This window comes from Lycorma delicatula, chromosome 4, assembly GCF_047948215.1.
Source record: "Lycorma delicatula isolate Av1 chromosome 4, ASM4794821v1, whole genome shotgun sequence".
In the NCBI taxonomy this organism is placed as follows: Eukaryota; Metazoa; Arthropoda; class Insecta; order Hemiptera; family Fulgoridae; genus Lycorma; species Lycorma delicatula.
The window spans coordinates 203438194-203464207 of NC_134458.1; the positions used below are offsets into that span (position 1 = coordinate 203438194).

At 29.9% G+C, this 26014-nt stretch overlaps 2 protein-coding genes across 6 annotated transcripts in view; one reads left to right on the forward strand and one right to left on the reverse strand.

Moving 5' to 3' along the window:
• Positions 1-1242, reverse strand: part of spin (lysolipid transporter protein spinster) — a 273536-nt gene extending 272294 nt beyond the window's left edge. For both annotated transcript variants that reach the window (XM_075365058.1, XM_075365059.1), the window contains exon 1: positions 966-1242. In XM_075365058.1, coding sequence (XP_075221173.1) covers positions 966-1242 — 277 coding nt within the window. The remainder of the gene's footprint in view (positions 1-965) is intronic.
• LOC142324227 (ubiquitin-protein ligase E3B) overlaps positions 1227-26014 on the forward strand; it is a 90349-nt gene continuing 65561 nt past the window's right edge. For 2 of the 4 annotated variants that reach the window (XM_075365054.1, XM_075365057.1), the window contains exons 1-4: positions 1710-1977; positions 4024-4230; positions 10934-11068; positions 12095-12422. In XM_075365054.1, the coding sequence (XP_075221169.1) occupies positions 4073-4230; positions 10934-11068; positions 12095-12422 (621 nt within the window). In that variant the 5' untranslated portion in view covers positions 1710-1977; positions 4024-4072. Of the gene's footprint in view, positions 1365-1709; positions 1978-2006; positions 2126-4023; positions 4231-10933; positions 11069-12094; positions 12423-26014 lie in introns of those variants that run through there. The other 2 variants (XM_075365055.1, XM_075365056.1) reach the window with 2 other exon arrangements.

The window sequence follows — 26014 nt, forward strand, 5'->3', positions numbered from 1 at the left end:
ACAAATTTTTTTCTTTATGTATTTATCATAGTACTGTTAAATAACTCATCAATATAATAGTTTTGACCTTCTAACAACTGCTTATGTCAGGAGAATATACCAGTAATGAGTACGTGGAGCGTATAATTAACGGGCAAGAGATTACAATTTTTTTCATAACCGGCGTTTCTTTCTCATTTCTTGGAAAAGAATATTTAATGGATTAAACCAACCCTCACTAATTTAGTGTAACAAACAACAGTTAGTTAAAGCTTGTTATTAATAATGGATTAAATACTAAATTTGTAACTACAACTGGGCAAAAATGATGACGCCAAAAAATTACTGCTAGACCAAACACTAATCACATATCGCAAAAACATTTTTAACTTGCTTTAAGAATTAAAACAAACAAGGACCAAATTTTAATTAACGTGTAATTTTTTTAACGTTTTAAAGGTTTTTATAATCGAATAAACATAGATGATATTTGATTATACAAGTATATTGATGCGTTAGCGCTGGAGTAAAATTTGTGACGATTCCATAATTTACAATATAACATGTTGAAAAATACGGGTATTAAGGGAACGAATAAACGATGCAACTTCTGCAATATACTAAATAGTGTTTGATAATAATAAGAAGTGGTTGCTGTTGTTTCTTGATCAAACGTTATAGAGCTTGTTTAGACAATCTAATTCATGCAATAATTTTAATTCAACGGAAATAAAATAAATTAATATACGTTCAATAAAAATTATATTTCAAAGTTTTTCTCAATAAATAAATAAAACTAACAGTCTTAAATAAACTTGTTCATTTATTAATTTCATATAAATAAATGATATTAAACGTTAAATAAAATGTAAACAATCTGTTTGCGTACAAATTCTTATCGACTCGAACATGCTTGTTTGTTCTAGTATTAATTTTATCTTTCAATCACTGCAAAAAAAAATAAATAGAAAAAAATTACATCTTACCAGCAATAGTATATCTGTCCATGTAGTTAATTAAATTCACGAAGCACAATACAGCAACAGTTAACCAGTCGCGACCAGTAATATGATTTTGTTTACCGCCAATCATGTGAGGAGATGAGTCGTTTCCGTCAGCTGATAACGGTGGCACAATAGCGTCAACACTGTCACAGTCATCACCATTCATCAAATGTTGATGAGAATTATTAGTCGGAATACCTGATGGTTCCATGTTTAATATTTTTAAAGAATGTTTATCTACGAACTTCTGTGCTGGCATGAGTAAGTATAAAATCCACCTAACACGTCACAACAGGGGCAAACCACACGATTAACTAAATAACGATACCTGCCTCTGGCATCCATTGCGGCTGACGTAACTCACACACGTGACAAGATCAGGTTAGCCAATATTTTTGTTTTTAAACTAACTTGGTAAATTTAGTTGCTTTCAATTAATTCCTAAAGTTTAATAATATTATTCTACTCTGGGATAATAATAGTATCAGATTAAATTCTTAGCATACAATAAAATTATGTTAATATCATTAGCATTTATTGTAGCACGACTATCGTTATGCATTCGTAATGTAGTAAGTTGACTCGTAGAAAGGATAATAGTGCGTTATTTAAGTTTTATTTTGTTTTATATTTAAAATGCTAAAGTTACACAAGTAGAACAAATATTAAGTATTTTTTTTATTTTAATCAGCTATACTGTAACTAGAGAGAAGGTCAAATTATCAGTGGCCGATTAGCAGGTTATGTAGGTTGTGTAGGTTATATGCCCTTACTTATTTACGAACAGTTTAATATGTAATATATGAATTTAACTCACATTACCTATGAAAGTTGTTGATATGTATTTGTAATTTATTACCATTTTTGACGTTGGCATACGATGTTAAATACCTTTACAGTTGTTTACTTTTTCTTGGTTGACAATGTCAACTGTCATTTATTTATTGTTTTATTGGAAGAAATAGATAATATTATTTGTTGATATTGCGTAATTGTAAGTATTGTAGAAATTATTGTTCATATTATGTAGTTCGAAATTTCATTGTTTCAAATTCACTATATAAACTTTAAAATGGTTCCCTGGTTTTGAATTATTTTTTGAAAAATTTACTCGACATTCGTATTTTTACAGATATCCACAGGTAATAATCTAATTAATTACATTTAAGCCGCTAGTTGTCTTTATTATAGTATCTCAACTTTTTGTTTTTGATGTTAGTTATGATTCTGGTTCTTAACTTTACAGTTTTACTAATATTTATATTTTTTTCATATTTTTATTGCTAAGAATGAGTTGAAGTTTTATTTGATGTAAACTGGAAAATTCAGTACTTTTAATCATTTTAATTGGATTTCATAGGTAAACAGAAAAGTGCATCTGCAGAAAAATATATATGAAAAAATCCTCAAAGAATTTATGCAAAAATCCTCATTTATTACTTAATTGAGGAACTTTCCAAAGTTATTAATCACAGGAAAATGAGTTTGAAGGTCCATCAATGCTTAATAACATATCTGTGGACCACTCCAATAATAAAAAAAAAATCTGTCCAGTAGAACATTTGGACAGACTGTAAATAGGTTCTGAGCATGCAGTTTACCTTTTTACCTGTGGTAGGAAAGGAAAGAGAAAAACAAGGGGTTTGGGGGTGAAACTTGTTTTAAACAAAATAAAGTTTTAGCAGATTTTTTAAAATATATAACATTTTATAATAATAACTCTGGATAGAAGCAAGCATAGGTCCACTAGATTTTTAGCCAGTTTTTTAAAATATATAAAATTGCTTTGTAATAATAATGCTGCAGAGCAACAAGTGGTCATTAGTGTTGCTATTAAATTATTTATGGGTTTGTAGGTTGTTTGTGAGCATGTGTTCTAAATGGAAAGAGATTTTTTCCAGAATGTTCGAAATAGGCAGCTCCTGGGAAAGGTACAATATATGAAGGGTGGCTGAAATTTAGTGCATCACTGAAACATAACAAGAGAGAAAAATATCGCACAAAGTGACAGGTGCTGTCATTCTATAGTTTCATACCCTACAACTAATATTTCAAACCTCGTTAACCCACGCTCTTCATTTTCTTTCTGTCACCATTGTTATGGAGTTGAGTACATCTACTGTGTCAATGCTTCTAAATCAACTTGCAGTGACTGAATTTTTAACAGTGGAAAAAGTAAACACTAGTAACAGTCATTGTTGTCTTAAACCCAATTATGGTGATGAAGATGTTGATCAAAGTACTATGAATAAGTGGAGTAATAAAATTTCATGAATCAGATGCTGGTAAAGCAAATATTGGGGATGAATCTCTCAATGGTCGACAGTGGTGAAATCTGCCCATCACTTACTGCTTGGAAGCTGGATCAACTGTAAATTGAAACACCTTAGGAGATGTGTGTCATGTTCAACAATCTACCTAGCTGATAATTCTGCAACACAATAATGCTTGGCTACACATATTGCTTGCAACCACTGAGGCTCTTGTGAAGTTGAAATATGAACCTATTTCACACCTTCCATACTCTGCTTAAACTTAAGTATTTATTAATATGTAAATAAATAAATATATATATATTTATTTATTTATATATTCATTGTAATTATTTTGTGCAATGTTCTGCCAAGTGGCAGGTCTGTTATCAGTTATTCCGGTTTCCATATTTTTGTTTTTTCTTCTTTTCTCTATTTTTGACATTGTCCGATTCAAATAAAGTTGTTCCTCCTTTAACTGTTTGTTAAGAGTAATTAATTTTTTTCCCATTTTTATTGGTCATGATTTCTACTTTATTTGTACAGTTCTTCATACATCTCAGATTTTTTGTTTTTTTTCTATTCCTTCATTTTTCTGTATTACAACATGCGTTTTATTTATGTATATGAATATATATTGAATGAATTACTTTCTATATTAGTTGTACTACTGTCTGATGGCCTTTGCAGAAGGTACTTCTTGTAAAAAAATTATATGTTTAATACTTGCCTTCATCTATTTTTTAATAATTGTAATCCAAAGTTGAAAATAATGTTTTTATTTTCAGATTTCTTAACACAATACATCGGTGTACTTTTACATTTGTCTCGTGTAATATGTATCAGACAGAATCTTCAAAAGGTACTTTCCTTGAACAGACTAAAGCTGCTAGAGAAGAAAGAGCGTTTGAAAAGAAGAAAGAAGCAGCAGTCATTAAAATACAAGCACATCTTAGAGGATGGATTGCTCGTAAGAAGTTTTGCAAATTAATTTTGTAAGTGCATATTTTTTTAGTAATTAATTTTTAATGAAGGTAATTAAGTTGCCTTTGTTTTCTGTGTATATGTTATAAAAAAAAAAGGGATAAAAATCTTGAGTAGAATAAGTTTGTTTAATAAAATTAACCCACTCAATGTTCAGTGACATAGTCCATCATGAAACTTACTTATTGACACATTAAGTGACAACAGTATATTATACAAGAACTTGTAAAATCAAAAACATATATTGTTTTTTTAATACAGTAACCTCCTAGCAAAAAGCTTTACCTAATATAATTATTCCAAACAGTCCAGCAAATTTAAAGTGTGTTTACATTTAAAATTTCTGATTGAACGGAGTACAAAGTTTTTAGTGTATTTTAAAATCATTTGTGGCCAAAACTTCACACTTCAGTTCCATAAAAAAGATAAAAATATTATTACTTTTATATATATTTACTGATTTTTATTCTTATTTATAAAATCAGTTATTTTTTTTCTAAATTGCCACCTTATTGTATTTTAAATCTATTACTTCTTTTACATTCTAGCTTCTTTTTTATATTTTTCCAGTAAACATTTATTCTTTCCGACTTCCCTTCTTTTGTTCTTCTGTTTTGGTATGTTGTCCATGTTTTGACTTTGGGTTCTCCTGGAATCTTTGGTTCTCATTTTTTAATAATTTCCCTAGTTTGTTTCTCTGTCTTTAACAGTTTTTTCTGTTATGCTTAGTTCTGTTTGATCTTGAATCATTTGCTCTTGGTTTTTCTAGAATTGTGGAATCCAAAGATTTGTTTTTAAATCTGTTATTAATTCTGGAGAGGTGACTGTAAAAGCTAACTCTTTTTTTTCGAGTTATGTCTGAAAATCTTTCAATTTTATTGTACAGATCTTCATTGGGAATTGATTTATCATTTTGTATTTTTGAACATGATTTTTCTTTCTTTCTTTTTTAGATTACCTTTTTATTCCTTTCTTGTTCAGTGCCAAAATTTCTGTTATGTACAAGGCTTCTGGTTTTATTACTGTATTGTAATATTTAATTTTAGTGTTCCAGGAGAGTAATTTTTATTATTTGTGTCTAGTCAACTAAAATAAGAGTTCCATCTTATGTATACTGGATTCGATTGCGTGCTTTTCCAGTGTAATTCCAACTGATCCATTCTCCTTGATATTTAAAATGTTTTATTTTCTCAATATTCTGATCATTGATTTCTAAATGTTTTTTGGTGTGTTCTTAAGGTTGGTCATGATTTTTGTTTTTCAAAGATTTTAAGTCTCATTTTTTAGCTGCTTGTTTCTGTAATTCTTTGATTTTTGTCTCAAACCAAAGAAAATAAATAAATCAGTTATTTAATTAAAAAGTTTGATACCTTTTACGCTTTTACTGTACCAGTCAATTTAAAGTATATGAAGGAAGTATTTATCGCTGTATGAAACCAACGTTTTTTTTTTTTTTTTTTTTTTTATAAAATACCTAGAGTAATTGTGATTTTAGGTATTTCCTTCATTAATATAGTATATAGGTACAAGTAGTATATAGGTATACTAAGACATTTACTTGCTAGGACATTTGCCATGAACTGGTAGTTTTATCCGTGTAAGGGAAGTGTCATGCAGATGAGATAATTCAGTTGGAAATTTATGACTATGATGATGCTATACACCAGTATAAGTAGAAAACACCAGTACAAAAATTGAAAATGCAATAAATAATGGTATCCATTAAATAATGAATATTCCATGTAAAAATGGTGGATGTACAGCTGACAAAATAAATGTAATGAATGCGAGTAGACCTGATGGACACACAGTTATTATAATCTGTGCCCAGTAGTTAAACTAATGACATTATGAAACCAGCTATGTATTTATTTATAATATGTTCAGTTATGCATACACACAAACGTTCTCTCTATGAATCATAAGACCTTGCTGTTGGTGAGGGGTCTTGAGTGCTCAGTGATACAGAGTAGCTGGATCGAAGGTGCAACCATATCGAAGAGGTATCTGTTGAGAGCCAGACTAAAAAATGATTCCTGAAAGAGGGCAGCAGCTCTTTCAGTAGTTGTTAGGGCATAGGTCAGGACGACTTAAATGGCCATATCAGTATCACTCAGTCCTCTGAGTACTGCACAGCTGAAAGCAATGGAAAACTACAGCTGCTTTTTTTTTCCAAGAAAATGTACCTCTGTGCATTTTCATATAGCAATGATGGAGGCACCTTCCTTGGTAAAATATTCCGTAGGTAAACTAGTCCCTTGTTCGGATCTCCGGGTGGGGACTACTAAGGAAGGTGTCACCAGAAATTTAAAAAATTACATTCTACGAGTCGGAGTGTGGAATGTTAGCAGTCTAAAAAAGGTTGGTAGGTTAGAAAATTTAAAGAGGGAAATGGATAGGATAAATGTAGATGTAGCGGGAATTAGCGAGGTTCGGTGGGAAGAGGAAAACAACTTTTGGTCAGGTGATTCTAGAATAATTTACTCAGCTTCAAATAATGGGGAGGCAGGAGTAGGTTTCGTAATGAACAAGAAGGTAGGGAAGAGAGTAGAGTATCTCAAAATGCATAGCGATTGAATCATTGTAATAAGGATAAAATTAAAACCTAAAACGACGATTGTCTATATGCCTACAAGCGCCCATGATGATGATGTAGAGTGTGTATACGAAGAAATTGATGAAGCAATTAAACACATAAAAGGAAATGAAAATTTTATAATAGTTGGAGATTGGAATGCAAGCACTGGAAAAGGCAAGGAAGGAAATATAGCGGGTGAATACAGGCTGGGCAAAAGGAATGAAAGGGAGGACCGACTTATAGTTTTGCATGAAGTATAATTTAGTAATTGCCAACACCCAGTTTAAAAATCACAATAGAAGAATGTACACATGGAAAAAAGCCAGGTAATAGTGCAAGGTATCATTTAGATTATATCTTGGTTAAACAAGGATTTAGAAATCAATTTGTTGACTGCAAAACTTACCTTGTAGCAGACATTGATAGCGACCATAATATAGTGATAATGAAATGTAGATTGGGGTTTAAAAGCCTGAAGAAAAGGTGTCGGATGAATAGGTGGAATTTAGAGAAGCTTGAGGAAGAGGAGGTAAAGAAGATTTTGAGGAGGACATTGCAAGAGGTCTGAGTAAAAAAGATAAGGTAGAAAATGTAGAAGAAGAATGGGAGAATGTATAAATGGAAATTCTTAAATCAGCAGAAGCGAACTTAGGCAGAACAAAGAGAACTGGTAGAAAACCTTGGATTTCAGACAATATATTGCAGCTGATGGATGAACGTAGAAAATATAAGAATGCTAGTGATGAAGAAAGTAAACGGAACTATTGACAATTAAGAAATACTACAAACAGGAAGTGCAAATTAGCAATAGAAGAGTGGATTAAAGAAAAGTATTCAGAAATGATAGAGAAATGAACATTGTTAAAATAGACGGAGTATACAGGAAAGTTAAAGAAAATTTTGTGGTACATAAATTAAAATGTAATAATGTGTAAAACAAAGATGGTACACTGATTTATAATATAAAAGGCAAATAGGTGGGTGGAATATATTGAAGAGTTATACGGAGGAAATGAATTAGAAAATCGTGTTATAGAGGAAGAACAGGAAGTTGAGGAGAATGAAATGGGAGAAACAATACTGAGATCTGAATTTAAGAGAGCATTAAAAGATTTAAATGGCAGAAAGGCTCCTGGAATAGACGGAATACCTTTAGAATTACTGCGCAATGCTGGTGAGGAAGTGATTGATAAATTATACAAACTGGTGTGTAATATTTACGAAAAAGGGGAAGTTCCATCAGACTTCAAAAAGAGTGTTATAATCATGATACCAAAGAAAGCAGTAGCAGATAAATGTGAAGAATGCAGAACAATTAGCTAAGCTAGCCATGCATCAAAAATCTTAACTAGAATTCTGTACAGGAGAATTGAGAGGCGAGTGTAAGAGCTGTTAGGAGAAGACCAAATTGGTTTCAGGAAAAGTGTAGGGACAAGGTAAGCAATTTTAGGCCTCAGATTAATAGTAGAAGGAAGATTAAAGAAAAACAAACCAACATACTTGACATTTATAGACCTAGAAAAGGCATTTGATAACGTGGAGTGAAATAAAATGTTTGGCATTTTAAAAAAAATTAGGGTTCAAATACAGAGATAGAAGAACGATTGCTAACATTTACATGAACCAAACAGCAATAGTAATAATTGAAGAGCATAAGAAAGAAGCCGTAATAAGAAAGGGAGTCTGACAAGGATGTTCCCTATCCCCGTTACTTTTTAATCCTTACATAGAACTAGCAGTTAATGATGTTAAAGAACAATTTAGATCTGGAGTAACAGTACAAGGTGAAAACATAAAGATGCTATGATTTGATGATATAATAATTCTAGCCCAGAGTAAAAAGAATTTAGAAGGAACAATGAATGGCATGGATGAAGGATTTAGAAGGAACAATGAATGGCATGGATGAAGTCCTATGCAAGAACTACCTCACGAAAATAAACAAGAATAAAACAAAAGTAATGAAATGTAGTAGAAATAACAAAGATTGAGCACTGAATGTTAAAATAGGAGGAGAAAAGATTATAGAGGTAGAAGAATTTTGTTCTTTGGGAAGTAGAATTACTAAAGATGGATGAAGCAGGAGTGATATAAAATACAGATAAAAAACACAGGCAAAATGAGCCTTCAGTCAGAAATATAATTTGTTTACATCAAATATTAATTTAAACGTCAGGAAAATATTTTTGAAAGTATATGTTTGGAGCGTAGCTTTATATGGAAGTGAAACTTGGACGATCGGAGTACCTGAGAAGAAAAGATTAGAAGCTTTTGAAATGTGGTGCTATAGGAGAATGTTAAAAATCAGATCGGTGGATAAAGTGACAAATGAAGAGGTGTTGCAGCAAATCGATGAAGAAAGAAGCATTTGAAAAAATATAGTTAAAAGAAGAGACAGACTTATAGGCCACATATTAAGGCATCCTGGAATAGTTGCTTTAATATTGGAGGGAGAGGTAGAAGGAAAAAATTGTGCAGGCAGGCAACAAGTGGAATATGTAAAACAAATAGTTAGAGATGTAGGATGTAGGGGGTTTACCAAAATGAAATGACTAGCACTAGATAGGGAATCTTGGAGAGCTGCATCAAAACAGTCAAATGACAAGACGAAAAAAACACACAGAGGCTTAAAATATTCTACCAGAACTCAGGATTAAAAACTGGGATTCTATAAATTGTTTTATTTTCAGTTTTAGCAGTATTATATTTTAAATAAAAAAAAATTATTTCACTAAAAAAGAAATTATCACTTGAAATTATTTAATTTTCTGTTCAGACAGTTTTTTAAAACTGAAATTATTTCTTCTACAAGTTTAGAAGAGTACATTTAAAGTGCAGGTATCTTAGTTTCGTAAGAAGCTGGATGTATTGAATCCAGTGTTATTCCAAATGGTATATTGATTGCTCGCCATATCACATATATTATCTGATAGTTATATACAATAACTTTGCAATCAAGCTATGCTTACATAACAGTATCTTTAATTTACATAATGAACAGGGATATTATTTTTTACTATGCATCTATTATTTCTACTAAGCATAGTTAATTTTTATTAAATGAAGAGAATATAAAATATAATTTCCATTTAGAAACTAGAAAAAAAAAGATGGCTCTAAGTAAATTTAGCTTTATTAAAAGTAATAATAAACTATTATAACGTAACAGTTATGATCATTCATAATTTATATTTAGTGTAGCAATAATATACCAATACTTTTCATATAGAAAAAAGAAAATACTGGCAATTAAATTTCATCATTTAGAAAATAGTAGAATAAATAATTGATACTAAATAATAACAATAATAAACATTAATGTGACCAATGCAAACAAATATTCCTTTTGCATAGAACTGGGTTTTCACTTATTCTGAATACTACATTATTTTTTTTAATAACTGCCTTTTATTATATCTATTGAAGTTAACATTTGTTAAAATTACTGAATTGTATGTTCCTAATATATATTTATTTTTCATTTTAGTTTATTTTTATGTATATAATTATTTTTCTGATGCAGAATTAATCTGTTTCAAATTGCCTACTTTTTTCTGACATTTGTAAACTAAAACAGGAATTTACATTTAAAATATAAAAATTATGAATATATTTGAAAAAACTTTGTAGATGTTCTTTGGTGTTATAGTAATTAGGTTTCCTCATCATGAAGTTTAGTTTTAGGTTAAATTGAAGAAGGTTAGGTTTTCTGTTTGAATACTAGATCGTGGATACCAGTGTTCTTTGGTGGTTGGGTTTCAATTAACCACACACATCTTAGGAATGGTCAAACTGAGACTGTACAAGACTACACTTTGTCTACACTCATACATATCATCCTCTGAAGTATTATCTGAAAGGTAATTACCGGAGGCAAAACAGGAAAAAGAAAGGTTTTCTGTCTGAAGAAGTAATCAGACTTTAATTTTAATAAAGTTTAAAAACAACAAATAAATTGATTTGATACTCATTTGATAAAATAACACAAAAATAAAAACAGTCAGTTGGTTGAATTCATTATTTTTGCCATAATGTAGAAAGGGCTATTCTGAATTAAATTGTTTAAAAAAATATTTATGATACTGACAGAAAGTGCAACTAGATCAATATTTGTTTTCTATCTTTTTTTTTTACAGAGATGAATTTGATAGCGAGTTCAAAGATGAAACAACCCGGTTAAAGCCAGCAATAAAAATTTATAAAGTTGTTTGTAGATTTTTATTAGTATGGAATAAAGAAAGAGATGCTGAACGTTTTGATAATCTCTGCAGGTAATTTTTTTTAATTGAGAATAAAGTTATTTATATGAAATGTAACTATTATATTATTATTATTATAATATGATTGCATTTTTAATTATTCTTTTTTACCTATAAATAAGGAAGAATTTGTTAGGTATATAAATATGAGAATCCATACCAAAAGTAAGGAAAAAACATTTAAAAAACAAACAAAGGAAAATAAACAAGAGTTTACCTGATATATTTATTGCAACAGAAAGATTGTGCATATTATGTACTTGTCTTATTTTTTCAGAAATTGTTATTGAAAGTAAAAATTCTTTGACTTTAATCTGTGTATATTTCACCCAATGAAAGATAACTGTATATGTCAGTTTGTCTTTTTTTTTTTTTTTTAGAAATATTTGTTTCAGAATGGATTTATAAAATACTGTAGAAGAATTAACCTTTCTAATAGCAAACAACTATAAATATATGAATTTGAACGTAAAATACCTACTTATATGTCCTACTGGCTACAGTAGGACGTAATGATCATATCATTTTTTATTTTAATTTATTCTCGTTTGATTATTTTTCTTGATTGTAACAATAATAAGATAATTAAAAAGTTATACAAGCTTTTTTTTATGCAGTTTGTTGAAAGAATACATATTTAACATTTATCAGCTCTTTCTAAATTTAGTTATAAACAATCATACTTCATTTGAAGTATGATTACTGTCCAGTAATTGCATTTATTTTTACATAGGATATTATAGGTAATTTGGAATTATGTTATAAGTTTAGTTAACCAATCTTTATAAATAACCAACTGTTGGTCAGTAGTTTCAAACTAATGTGTTTTTTTACATGAAAAGCACTAATTTGATGACTGATCATTAGTTACCAAACTCTATCTAATGGTTTTGATCTTTTATGCTGACCGGTTATTGTGTCATTAAAATTTGCATATAATCATATAATCTCATATATTATACATATAATCATATTATCATATATTATACATATAATCTCTCTCTATATTATGTACTAATTATATATTTTATTTTAAAGGTATTTAGTTACAAGCCTTCTATCTGATAATGCTAAGTATAGTTATGTTGGTGTAGCATTAAATAAAGATTACTCATTGTCATGGATAAAACATATTAAAGATATATTATGGAAATGTTGTGATTATTTACAAGATTTAAAACTTGATGTTCCGACTGATACACGTTTAATACTGATACATTTGCATACACTGGTAGCATTTACATCAACGAGTACATGGGTTATATTAAAAGCTAATAATATGCAAGTTTTAAAAAATGGTATGAATCGGTTATGTGCTAATATTATGGGCCATCTATTTATGAGAGGATTTTATCTTACTTTAAAGGTAATATATATTTTTATTTTTTTATTATTAAGCATTCATGTATATTTTATTTATTCTCTATTTATATATATAAATAAATCTTGAAGCATTTTACGTATTTACCTAAAGTTAATACAGCAGACCCTTAACTTGGGCAAAACTAACAAGTAGCTAGTTAAGAAAAATGTTTGTTAAGTTGGTTAGTTATTAGGATTAATAACTGTAACAATAGATAGTTTCTTTGCTATTAAAAGTATTAAAATAATAGTAGTAGTTTAAGATTCTGTTTGTTGATTATAATCACATTTTTAATAAATATCAGATAGAACTTAACATTAGACTGTTATTATCTTTTATGACCACGTAGGATCTCAAAATATTTTGATATTTTGAGGACTTTAGTCAGTCCGTTATCCACGTCTCTTCGATGGCACTGTTTGGGCCTTGCAGTCCTCCCAATATTTTTTCATCTTGCATCCTCATATGTCCAAAGAATGCTAGTCTCCTTTTATGCATGGTGTCAGTGATGGGTTCTAACTCTGTACACAACTTTGTCGGGTACAATCAACCACTCACTGTCTGACTTTCTGGTACTTTGTGTTGATGCAGATTCTTCCAATTCTTCTTTTGATTTTCTGGAGTCTGTTTGTTTTTGATTGTTCTGTTCAGGTGGAAGAGGGTTTCCGCTGCAAAAGTGGCTTCTGGTTTTATAACTGTGTTGTAGTGTTTAATTTTTGAGTTTATTGATAGGCATTTTTTATTGTAAGTGTACCAGGTTAATTTTTGAACTTTAGCTAGTTTCTTTCTTCTTATTTGGATCAAGATTTCTTCATTTAGGTTGTTTGTTAATATTTCTCTGAGGTATTTAAATTGGGTTACTATTTTGATTTTATTATCGTTTATGTTTACTTTTTTTTAATCATGTTGGCTTTTGGGGGCATAATTTCTGTCTTTTGAATGATATTTTGAGGCCAATTTTATTTGCAGTGTTTTAAAGTTCTAATATCTGTGATTTAGCTTCATCTGTGTAATTTGCTAGCAGTGCCAAGTCCTTGGCGAAACCAAGACAGTTTGTTTTGATTTAACAGCCTGTCTTTACTTTTGGGGAGGATTATTTGAGCCATTCTCTCATTACCATTCCTAGAACACAGTTGAATAATAGTGGTGAGAGCCCATCGCCTTGGTGTAGTCCTGTTTTGATCTCAAATAGTTCCAAGAGCACGCCTCTGTATTTTACCTTTGACTAAGTGTTTGTGAGGGCCAGTTTTATCATGTTCTTTAATTTGGTATGTAGTCTGAGGTGTTGTAAAATTTTTAATAGGGATTATTTGTGGATGCAGTCATCATAAGCTTTCTTGAATTTTACAAATTTTATCGCTGTCTTTTCTTTTCCTGTTGTAATCCATTATTAGCTTGAGACTCATGATCTGGTCTGGACAGCTTCTACAGGGTCTGAAACTTTCGTGATATTCTCCTAGTTCTTGAGTTATGAACCAGTCCTGTTGAGGATGATTCTTGAAAGAATTTTGTATGTTGTTTGTAGGAGTGAGATTCCTCTGTAATTGTTGGGGTCTGTTTTGTCCCCTTTTTTGTGTAGCAGATGGATGAGGACTGTTGTCCTATGTTCTGGTAGTTCTTTGATCCAGATGTTGACAAGCTGTTGATGAAGGGCAATTTTTGCGGATCTTCCTGCATGTTTTCAGATTTCTACAAAAGTCTGATTTTCTCCTGATGCTTTGTAATACTTCATCTCACCCAGTGCTTGTTCTTTTATTGCAGTAGGGTTGATGTTTTCTGGTGGTGTTGTTATTGGGGTGTTGGTGTTAAAATTTAGGAGTTCTGTCAGTTCTTCACAATTTAGGAGTTTGTTGAAATATTTAGCTAGGATTTCTGCATTGTCTATTGTTGTGGGCCAGTTTACCATTTTCATTCTTTATAAGTAGGATTGGGGGTTTGTATTTTTGGAGCTGAGTTTTGAAGGTTTTTTTAGTAGTCTCTAGACTGTGTTTTATTGAATTTTTCTTCTGTTTGTTTCAGTGTGTCTTTATGGTATTGTCTTCTTATTCCCCATAGGGTTCAGATGGTTTCTTTGCTCTGTTTTACTAGATTCTGGAAGGATGTTTTTGATTTTTGGGATTGGTGAAATACCTATGCTCAATGTCTTTTCTCCACTGTTTCGTCACATTCGCTGTTCCACCGTTGATGTTTTTTACCGGATTGTATTGTGGCTTATTCTTCTGCAATTTGTTAAAGGTTGTTGAGTAGATCTTCAAGTTTTTCTGTAGTTGTTATTTTTTCAGTTGTTTTTTTGGTAATTTTCATTCTTGATTAGTTGGGTAGGGTCCATTTTTCTTTTAGTTTTGTTGCTTTTTTTTAAATTTAATTTTGACTAATAATTTTTTAATTTTAATTTTTGACAAATAACTAGTACACATTAATTGTAAATTAGTACTATCAATTTTGATAAGTTCTCATTTACTTTTGTTTGAAAAAATTTGTGAATTTAGTTTGTTTACTGCTGAAATACTTTGTGTTGCCATGTAGTCTTTATATCTTATAAGTCTTTTATATAGTCTTTCCATTTCTTAAGTTTTAGAATATCATTGTAGGTATCATTAGCCTATTATTTCATGTACTATACTTAAAATTCTATAAATTTTCACATTTATTTTTTTATCTTCTTATGGTTTATTCTTGTCATAGCTTTAGCAGTTATATCAACCTTCCTAATCTCATTTTCTTATAATCCATCACAACATGTTCATTTATCATAATTATATCCATATCTCATGGTGCCTTCTCTACCTTGTTAAATTAATAATTATTTAACAAATCGATACTTCTAATTTCTTTATTAACCTGGTCTTTCTCATTCATAGTTAATTTTATTTTATCTTTTATCAATACTTATGGTTTTATTTTATTAAATAATTTATCTATTAAGTTTTTATTATATCTGTTGGTTGTGAGAATGTATTTAATAATATTTAATTCATTCTTTAATTTTATATTATCGTGTTTTATGTGGAGCACTAAAATATTTAAAAAATTATAATATAAAATTAAAGAATGAATTAAATATTATCAAATACATCTCCACAACCAACAGATATAATAACTTTAATAGATAAATTATTTAATAAAATAAAACCATAAAATATACAAGATAAAATAAAATTAACTAATAATAATAATAGTAATAATTACGCAAAAGTGGAATATAATATAAATTATAAAAAATTCAACAAAATATTTAAATCATTTGGGCTAAGAACAACATACGTAACTAAAAACAAAATAATAGAATATATAAATAATGTGGATCCTGCAAAAACAATAACAAAGTCAATTTAGAAAAACATGGAATATATAGTTTGAAATGCGCAGATTGTGATTTAAAATACATCGGCATGACCAATCGATCATTTTGAATAAGAATAAAAGTGCATCTAAATGGGTTTCGATAAGGTCAAACAAAGTCAATAACACGGTATTTATAATTTATATTTAAACAGTGTATCAAAAAATTAAGGTGTATATTAAAAGTGCAATTAAAAAATTAACATTAGTAAAACATTCAAGTTCGTGAATATTTCAATAGTTAAATATTTCATTGTTTTATAATACGGTTAAAATTGTATCTATGAAGCTAGCCAGGTATAAGAAACCAACCCTCGATTCCAGTTTAGACAAGTTTCACTTTATCGCTCACGTAACATGCACACACATATCTCAGGCAATCTTTCTATTGTTCGCTGACCTATAAACAGCAGATGTTAGCAATATCATATCATATTTACAACCAAGCTAGTTCATTCAACTTTATGCATAAGCTATACTTTAACAATATTATTATATATGACATTTATCTTTTAACCTTATTTTATAATAATTTTGTTTCATTCAAATTTAATATTATTTTGTGCATGATTCCACTAAAAATGGAATTCAAGGATTTAATTAAAAAACGAGGCATTATGAAGAATAGTATAGCCAAATTAAAAACATTCATTGAAAATTTTGATCTTAATTCAGGCAATTATGATCTATTTACCATTAAGTTTGATAAACTGTTAAAATACGAATAACTATTTTTTGATGTTCAATCTGAAATCGAATTGCACCAAGATGTGACTGATAAGGTCCTTGAAGTTGGAGACACGTATGATAACCTTTTTGGTAAACTTAAGTTAAAACATAAAAAATTAGAAAATTGCTTCAAAATTTCAGAGGTAACTGATGCAATTAAAGTGATTAACAAACCTAATCCAATTTCTTTAAAACCTATACAAATTGAGCCTTTTCACGGTGATATGAAGGCTTGGCATAAATTCTATGATCTTTTTAATAGTTTAGTTCATAACCGAGAAGAATTTTCTAATGTTGACAAATTTTATTACCTTACAAATTTCTTAAGAGGCAATGGTCTTGACGTAATATAAAATTTATCATTAACGTCTGAAAATTATGAGACTGCAATAGAATTACTTTAAGCTCGTTATGGTAACAAAAGGTTAATAGCAGCTAAACATGCTTTAGAAATTATTAATTTAAAACCATTAAAAAAGGAAAATTCTGAAAATTTATCTAAGTTCATTGACCAAGTTAATTCAAATATTAATGCATTGAAGAATCTAAATATTAACTATTTAGAATTTATTATAATACAGTTAATTACTCAAAATTTGAATTTAAATACTTTAAGAGACTGGGACAAAACATTAGAAAATAATGAATTTTCAAAGTTACAACATCTCATTTCTTTCTTAAAATGTAAGCGCAAACTACTTGAATCCACTGACACGATTCAATGTAATGAAAAGGTACAGCCGTCTAATGTAACTTTTAGCGGCAAAAAATATGGTTATTCAAAACCTAGTTATAGTAAAAATGTAATTCATGTAAATAGTTCTAATAATTCTATGTAAATAAAAGGTGTACATTATGTAAAACTAGCAACCATAAATTGTATCAATGTGATAAATTTTTAAGTTATAATGTTAATGAAAGGAAAAATTTCGAATTTCAGGAAAAATTATGTCTTAATTGTAAACAGCATATTGTGAGTAGGCGTCAAAGCAATCGTAAATGTAAAAAATGCTCATGAAAGCATCATACGCTAATTCATTTAGATAAAATGCTGCAAGAGCCAGCAATTAAATCTTCTAAGCCGAATCAAGCTCCTTTGGCTAATAGTTCATATTGTACTTTAAAATCAGAACCTAAAAAGTCTGTTTTACTTGCAGCAGTAATAGTTAACGTTAAGAATAAAAAAGGTAATTTCATCCAAGCCAGGGGTCTTACTTGATTCCACTTTGATGATTTCATTTTATACTGAAAGGTTTGCCGCCAAACTTGGGCTTTAAACCAAACCTGTTTTAATGCTGATCATAGGTATTAGTAATGTTGTTACTAAATCTAAGCTAAGTGTTGATTTAAATATTAATTCTAGGTATGAAAACTTTAATTTTAATTTGAAATGTCATGTACTACCATCTATTACAGGTCTGTTACCTAATAATTTTGTTAACGTAACTGACTGGGAAATTCAACTTTTTCTTGCTGATCCTAATTTTAATATTCCTGGGCAAATCGACATTCTCCTAGGCGCTCAATGTTATCTTTTGTTGCTTAAGCCTGTTCAATTAACTCAATTGTACCATACTTCAAGAAACTCGTCATTGTTTCATAGTCTCTGGTCAGATTCCTACTAAATCTAGTAAACGGAAAAACGATTCAGATTCAATATCGCTTTTTGTTAGCAATGAACAGCTTTCCTCTCAATTAGGGTCATTCTGGAGATCTGAAGAGATCAAAGATCATTTACTGACCAAGGAGGAATCTTTCTCTGAAAATCATTTCATGGAAAATACCTTTCGTGATGACAAAGGCAGATTTGTTGTGTCTCTTCTTTGTAAGGAAAACTTTGCTTTAGGAGATTCGTATGAGAATGCAAGGCATCGTTTCAATTTGCTACATCATAAATTTCAGAAAACGCTCTAAACTTAACGAAGATTACTTCTATTTTATGAAAGAATATCAAGAATTTAGATCACATGCAACCTGTAGATTCATCTCAGTGTAAGACTCCATCTGAAACTTTTTTATTTGCCCCACCACACAGTATTTTGTGTGACCACTACCAAAACCAGAGTAGTATTTGACGTTAGTGAAAAAACATCAAACGGCCTATCACTTAATTCAATTCTTGCTACAGGTCCAGTAGTACAACAAGATTATAATTCATTTTAGAACTCACAGATACGTGCTGTAGGAGACATTCCTAAAATTTACAGACAAATTTGCATTAATCCTCAAGATTTTTCATTACAAAGAATTCTCTGGTGTGATAATACCAACTCATCAATCATTCTGTATAACTTACAGACAGTTATTTGTGGTTTAGCACTTTCAAGTTTTCTAGCCACAAGATGTTGATTGAAATTTCCAATCAAAATGAAGCCTCTTTTCCTCAAGCTTGCCAAGTAATTAAGCAAGATTTTTATGTCGATGATCTGCTCACTGGTTGTGTGACAACATTGATCAGTTGAAACAATTATATAATGATATTTAACAAAATTGTCCGAATTTGCTTAACAAATTTGGACTTTCCCTGCGTAAATTTCATTCAAATGTGCCTGGTATGTTCGATGATTTTGATTCCTTCATCAAATTAGACAAAGATGAAAATATCAAAAATCTTGGATTGTCTTAGATCCTCAAGGTGATGATTTCATTTGTCAAATCAGACCAAAAGATAATAATACTTTTTACACTAAACGTACTTTTTTATCAATTATTTCTTCATTGTTCGATCCTTTGGGTCTACTTGCTTTTGCAGTCGTTCCATTTAAAGTGTTCATACAAGAGTTATGGTGTGCTAACCTTCAATCGGATGAAATTCTTCCCGCTTCGCTAGCTGAAAAATGGAATTCTCTGTATTCTCAGCTCATATCGTCAAGTATATAGGATTCCTAGATTAGTTAAAATTAGTTTTAGTAAGCGTTATCAATTGCACGTATTTTGTGATGCAAGTGGTAGCACATATGGTGCTTGTCTTTTCATCAGATCTGTTGATAGCAATGAACACATTGAAACCCACTTACTGTGTTCAAAATCTAGAGTTGCTCCAGTCAAGCAAATCTCTATTACTAGGTTAGAGCTGAACGCTGCTCTTCTGTTGTCTTGTTTATTCAGTAAGGTTAAGTGTATTTTAGGTATAAGATTTGATTCAATCCATTTTTGGTCGGATTCAAAATTAGTACTTTACTGGTGTTCATCGCTTCCTAATTGATGGAATATATTCGTCGCAAATAGAGTTGGCGAAATTCAAGAGCTAACTATGGAATGCTTATGGAAACACATTCCTTCAAGGGATAACCCCGCAGACATCCTGTCATGTGGTTGCATGCTGGATGTATTAACCTCGTTACAACTTTGGTGGAATGGTCCATCGTTTCTAAAACAAGATGAGGATGCCTGGTCATCCAATCCGCCTATCATTTCTACGATTCCACTAGATTCGCTCAAGGAAGAGAAGTCTAGCAAAACTAATGTGTTTTCAGCTGCTCTTCAAACAACAGAAACTTTAGAACTTACAGAACCATTTTCTTCGTTCGTTTAAACATTAAACATATTTTCATATTGTTGTTACTTCATTTATAATTTAAAAAATAAAAATAATCGTATATTGTCAGATCTTTCTCCAGAAGAAATCAATTAATTCCATGCTGGAAATTCTTGTTCGTCAAACACAAGAACTGTATTTTACTAAAGAATTAAGCGATTTAAGGAAAACTGCTGCTGTATCAAGGAAAAGCAAATTAGTTTCTCTTAACCCATTTTTGGATCAAAATGGTATCATTCGCGTCGGAGGTCATTTAAGTTTTTCATACTTATCTTTAAATGCTAAACATCCGATAGTTTTAAGTCCTCATAGTCATCTCATCTAATTGATTATTTCTCATGAACATTTAAGATTATCCCATGGAGGATTACAGCTAATTCATTCCTCACTTAGGCAGAAATATTGTATTGTCAATTCCAAATTCATAATTCGCTCCATCATACATAAACGTTTAACTTGTTTTCGCTTTAGAGCTCAACCTTAGAGTCAGTTACTTGGTCAACTGCCAAAAGAAAGAGTCACAATATCCAAACCATTCCAGTCAACTGGTATTGATTATGCTAGCCCAATACTTATCCTTCATGATGGGCAGCGTACTAGATCTACCAATACTTCGACTATTAAGGCTTACATCGCATTGTTCGTATGTCTCAGCACCAAGGCAGTACACCTTGAACTTGTAACTGATTTATCTACAGAAAGTTTTATAGCTGCCCCATGAAGATTTGTAGGACGCCGAGGATTGCCTTCTCATATTTATTTTATCTGATAACGGAAAAGACTTTTGCGGTGCAAATCATTATCTTTAAGAAATGTATGATTTTCTTAAAACCGATACTGCAAGTTCCAAAATTAAACCCTTCTGCACCTCAAACAACATAAAGTAGTCTTTCATTCCTCCATACTCTCCTAGTTGTGGGAAACTGCTGTGAAAAGCATGAAGTTTCACCTGTGAATAGTCATGGGAAATTCCGTTCTAAATTATGAGAGTTATCTACTTTGTTGATCCAGATAGAACCATGTTTAAACTCCAGACCATTGTACTTTCCATCACCTGATACATCTGATCCAGCTCCACTTACTCCTGGACATTTTCTAACCTTTGCTACATTAACTTTCCTACCTAATCCTGATTTCTCAGGCATTAATGTAAATAAGCTTACTTGGTGGCAGCTTATACAAAGAATATTGAAAGACTTTTGGAAAGCATGGTCTATCGATTATTTACATTCCTTGCAGCAGAGGAACAAGTGTAAAATATCAAATAATAACATCTGTGTTGGCAATGTAGTAATAATTAAAGAAAGTAATCTTCCTCCACTGATGTGGAAATTAGGAATAATTGTTGAAGTGTATCCAGGTAACGATGGACTAGTTAGATTAGTTGATGTGAAAACTAGTAACACGATAGTAAAAAGAACTATTAATAAATTGATTTTTTTTTCCAAATTTAAATGCTTGCAATGACATAAGTCATTCCGAATGTAATCAATGAGATTTATTTAATGTCCTCCTAATGTATTTGTTCATTTCAATTTACTTTGGTTGTAAGCCTTGCCTGTATCAATATTAGATTTGTTGAGTTAACTTTAATTTTTGTACTTTCAAAGTTTACATAATTATTTTATGTAATACTCTTTGTTTGCATCTTAAGTTTTATTTTATGTATTGAATCACAAAATGATAATTAAGGTAATCATAATTTGTGGGCGGTGTGTTCTGTTCCATGTTGAGCCGTCCAGTGCTGCAATCTAGTGGGTGCTAGCGCTCACTGGAGAGTTCCACTCGTACTGGCATTTTGTGCTCGAATCTGATCCAAAGCAGTCACATCATACTCTTAGTCCGGATGGACTCCATTCTTTGTTTGGATGAACGTTAGCTTTAATGTTTTAATTAATTTTTTATTTTTATATGTCAAGTTATAAGTTTATGTTTACAATTCATTTCATTAACTGTCAAGACAACAATTCATTAAACCATTATTCAGCATGCAACAAGGCATTGTCTTCATTCATCACCTATGAAAATACGGTCCAACCTCGCTCTAAAATCTACCATTAATATTTTAGAAAAATACCGTATTTATTTAAATAATAATAAATTTATAAACGACAGAAAAAATTTGAAAATGACGTTTTATGCAATCAGGTATTAAATAGTAATATAGATTACGTTGACCAAACTGATCCACCTCTCTTTTAACACAACAGTTGAGACCACCAAATTGACAAGACATTTACATTGACATAATTTTAAAACATATGATGACCAACTGTTATTGTTTTTTACAAAAATATCACGATTTTCTTACAAATTACATGTGAAGCTTTAATTATGTTATAAACAGGACAAATATGAGAGTTCCTGAAGATGGAAATTAATTGCGAAAGCACTTAAATACATCGAATTCAATTGTAAGCTGTTTTTTGTATATTAATTATAATTACATACATTAATAGCAATTTTTAATTAATTTCTTAATCACTGTTTTACTTACTCTTAAAATTTTAAGCACATTTCTGGTGTACACCTCAAATCATCAAACAATACTTTTTAATTATATTAAAAGTTTAAACTTAAACAGTCGATCACACAAATGTACTTTGCCAGTTATTTCAAATAGAATCTTGACTTCATCATATATTTGATTAAATTTTTAATAAATCTTGACAGAGAACATTTGCTTGTTCTTTTCGTTTTTAATTGAAACATTTTTGGTTATAATTATATATGTATTTGTTATTTTAGTTAAAAATGTTTTTTTAATTATAAATATGAACCGATGGAATGTACACAATGAAATCTTTCAGATTGTAAAAAAAAATGTGACATCATTAATGTAAGTAATTAATTGTTAGATAAAGTAAAATTCTAGAAATACAGAAATACACCCATAGATTTATTTTAAAATTGTTCTTTTTTATTAGATTGCAGGGAAGTGAATAAAAGGTGGTCTGTATGAGAGATTTACAGTCTTGTAAATAACATTGAAAAAATTAAAATCAAGTATGTTAACTTTTATTTAACGAATAAAATACATAGGGAGATTTGTACAAAGCAATTTCTCTGATATTTAAGAAATTTCCATTTTGATGGTTTGAAAATTAGTAATGTTAGGGTTTGCTTAAAAAAAAAACTTTTTGAGTTTAAATAATCAAGTTATAGTTTTCTTTATTTGTTATATACAATCTGTTTTTCATATTTAAATATTTATTGCTACCATAACTAATATTTACTAGGAGCAAATAAAATTAATTCGTAGGATTTTTTTATAGATTTAACTGTTATGAAAATGAAGATAATTAATTGAAATACTTAAATTTACTGTTTATTATAATAAAAATTTGGAATCTTAAGATATTTTTTTTGCAAAAACTTCTTTAATTCTTAATTTTTAATTTTATTTGGAACAAAATATACAGATCTAGGCATAGATGTCTTATGACAGATTCTCATGTGGTGAAGGGGCGCCAAAACAGAGTGTTTTTAATCATTCTGCAACAGTTTATATACAAACAAAAACCTTTCTGCAAGTATTTGCAGACGTAATATTGGCTTTAAAAAATTGTTTGATGCAGTCTGGCTCTCAACGTTTCACAATCTAATAAAATAATAATTCTAAAAATGTTGAGACAAAAATTGAGAAATTTTTTACGATTAGGTTTTTTAGAAATATTTATTTATTTTTTTGAGCAGTAGAAATATATATAGAGGGAGTGTGTATAGAGATATATATTCTAATAGGTGAATAAATAAGTAAGAAAGAAATAAACAATACTTTTTTTATTCTTAAAACACTTACAGGTAAGCTTATTTAATTTTAAGTTTTCTTTTATTTTAAAACAAGACAAGGATTTATTTAAATCTTATTGGATCCTCCTTATAACTTTGGACTTTACCATTGAGACATTCATTTGTTTTTTGAAACTGGCTTGAAATGGTTCTAGTAGTGAGTTCCACATTTGTAACAAAGAGCCAATTTCAAAAATTCTCTGTTTTCTTTATAACCAGCAGGAGGTCTATTTATCATTAAATAAGCCAGTATACATCAGTATCAATCTGCTCATATGAAAAAATCATTAGCTGCAGGGTGCTCAGTCTGATATTATCAAAACACCCCAACTTTTACAAATATCTTCTGAAACTGGGTTGCCAGAAAAAAGTTCAGTAACTTTATACTCAAAGGATATTTTTTATGAAGGTCTGTCACTGCCAGTTTGAACAAATACTTGAAATCAAGAATATTTTCCCTAACTCTTACAGAATGTAATCTTTGTCATCCAGAACAACACTTATTTATATTAAAAAAAGTCTCCTTTTATCAATAGATGATAGAAATGAATATGAGCAAACACTTATCGTGTCAGAAAAAGTTTCAAAAGAATTAAACTTTTTGTCTGCTTTGTCGTTAGCTACATTGTTTCTTACCAGAAAGTCCATGTTAGAGATAAAATTTGCTATCTGAAAACTTTGAGTGGTTGTTGGGTTCATTTATATTCAGGTAAGTCAGACAGACAGTATTCTTTAAGTGACACTAAAAACATCAATAATGTTTTAGCATATTTTACAATTTCATTCACTACTTCTTTACAAACTCTACCAGAAAGTGATCTTAAAATTTTTCTGCTCACTGGAACATCAAGCAAAGGCACACTCTTAAAGGTGCTACTAGCCATTATAAATTTACAAGACAGTTTTGTGTGCTTGTAGAATCATTCAAGCAATTTGTTAACAGTTTGATATAAACTGTTTCTGGTGCTTGCTGAAGAAATATCGTTTACGTATGTACTTGTACTTGGATATTTTCTCTGAATTGTACATACTCCCAAGGTAAATTGTAATTGGTTTGAACTTCTTTTGCTAAAGAAAACAAAAATTAGAGTAAGTGTCAGTTAGTAAAAGAATAATAAAAATACTGTTAAAATAAAGAATATAAAAATACTGTTCAAACTCTTTTTGAAAAATAACATACTTTTTTCCTGTAGAGAACTCTTTCATAGTTTCATCAGTGAGGGTGTGACATTCTGGATTAGATCAGGTACAGAAGAATGTTTCTCAGCTAGTTCAATTCTGTGCATCAAGTCCCAGGGAACAGATATTTTCTAGAATAAATTTATCTTTCATGTGTTTTTCTATACCTAGTAAAATATACTGCCCATCAAATGCCATACCAAGTAAATTAGTTCTTAAGAATGATGAATTAAAACCAAATTTTTTAAATGTTTTTAAAATACTTTCCATTTAACCTTTTCCAGTGTAATCTTGAAGAAAGTTGTGGTTAAGATAAGTACAGTTCAATAAGTGTTCTGATGAAATGTCAAAAATTAGGACTGTAATGCCAACATTATGCCTTGATTTGTGGTTAATTGTTACTTTGTCAGCAAAAATATCAACAGTAAGGTCATTATTATTGATGCAGGCTACAATTTCCTTCCTCAAAACAGAATGGATATGTGGTAAAAACACCTCCAAAATTCTTTTGAATGATTTGAGAATCCCGCAGAACTTCCACTGCTATGTAATTTAGTAATTACAAGATTCCTATGACTTGTACGATGTGTTTAATTTGTAAGATATACAGCATTTGCACAATTAAGTACATTCTCTCTCCCTTCTCTGCATAACTCATCACGTAACTTTTTTTTTCAAATTTTTTACACTTTTTTTATGATTATCAGAAATAAGTTGATGTTTTAGGTCATACTTTAAATGTCAAAAGGAATCAGGCATTGCAGAATCATTAAAACAATCAGCATCATTATAGTCATATTACAAAATCATTCCACATGTTGAACATAAAATCCCTAATTCTGCCAGAAAATAGTGAACCCATTTCAGGATACTTTCAATAGAATGCATAGATGAATGAGATCAAGCTTTTCTTCTGGTGTTACTTCAACAGAATCAGTGGTGTAGTGATTGATGTAGATACTGTTAATGCCTTCAGTGCTATCCACAGCTTTGTTATCTTCAGTTTCTTAATACT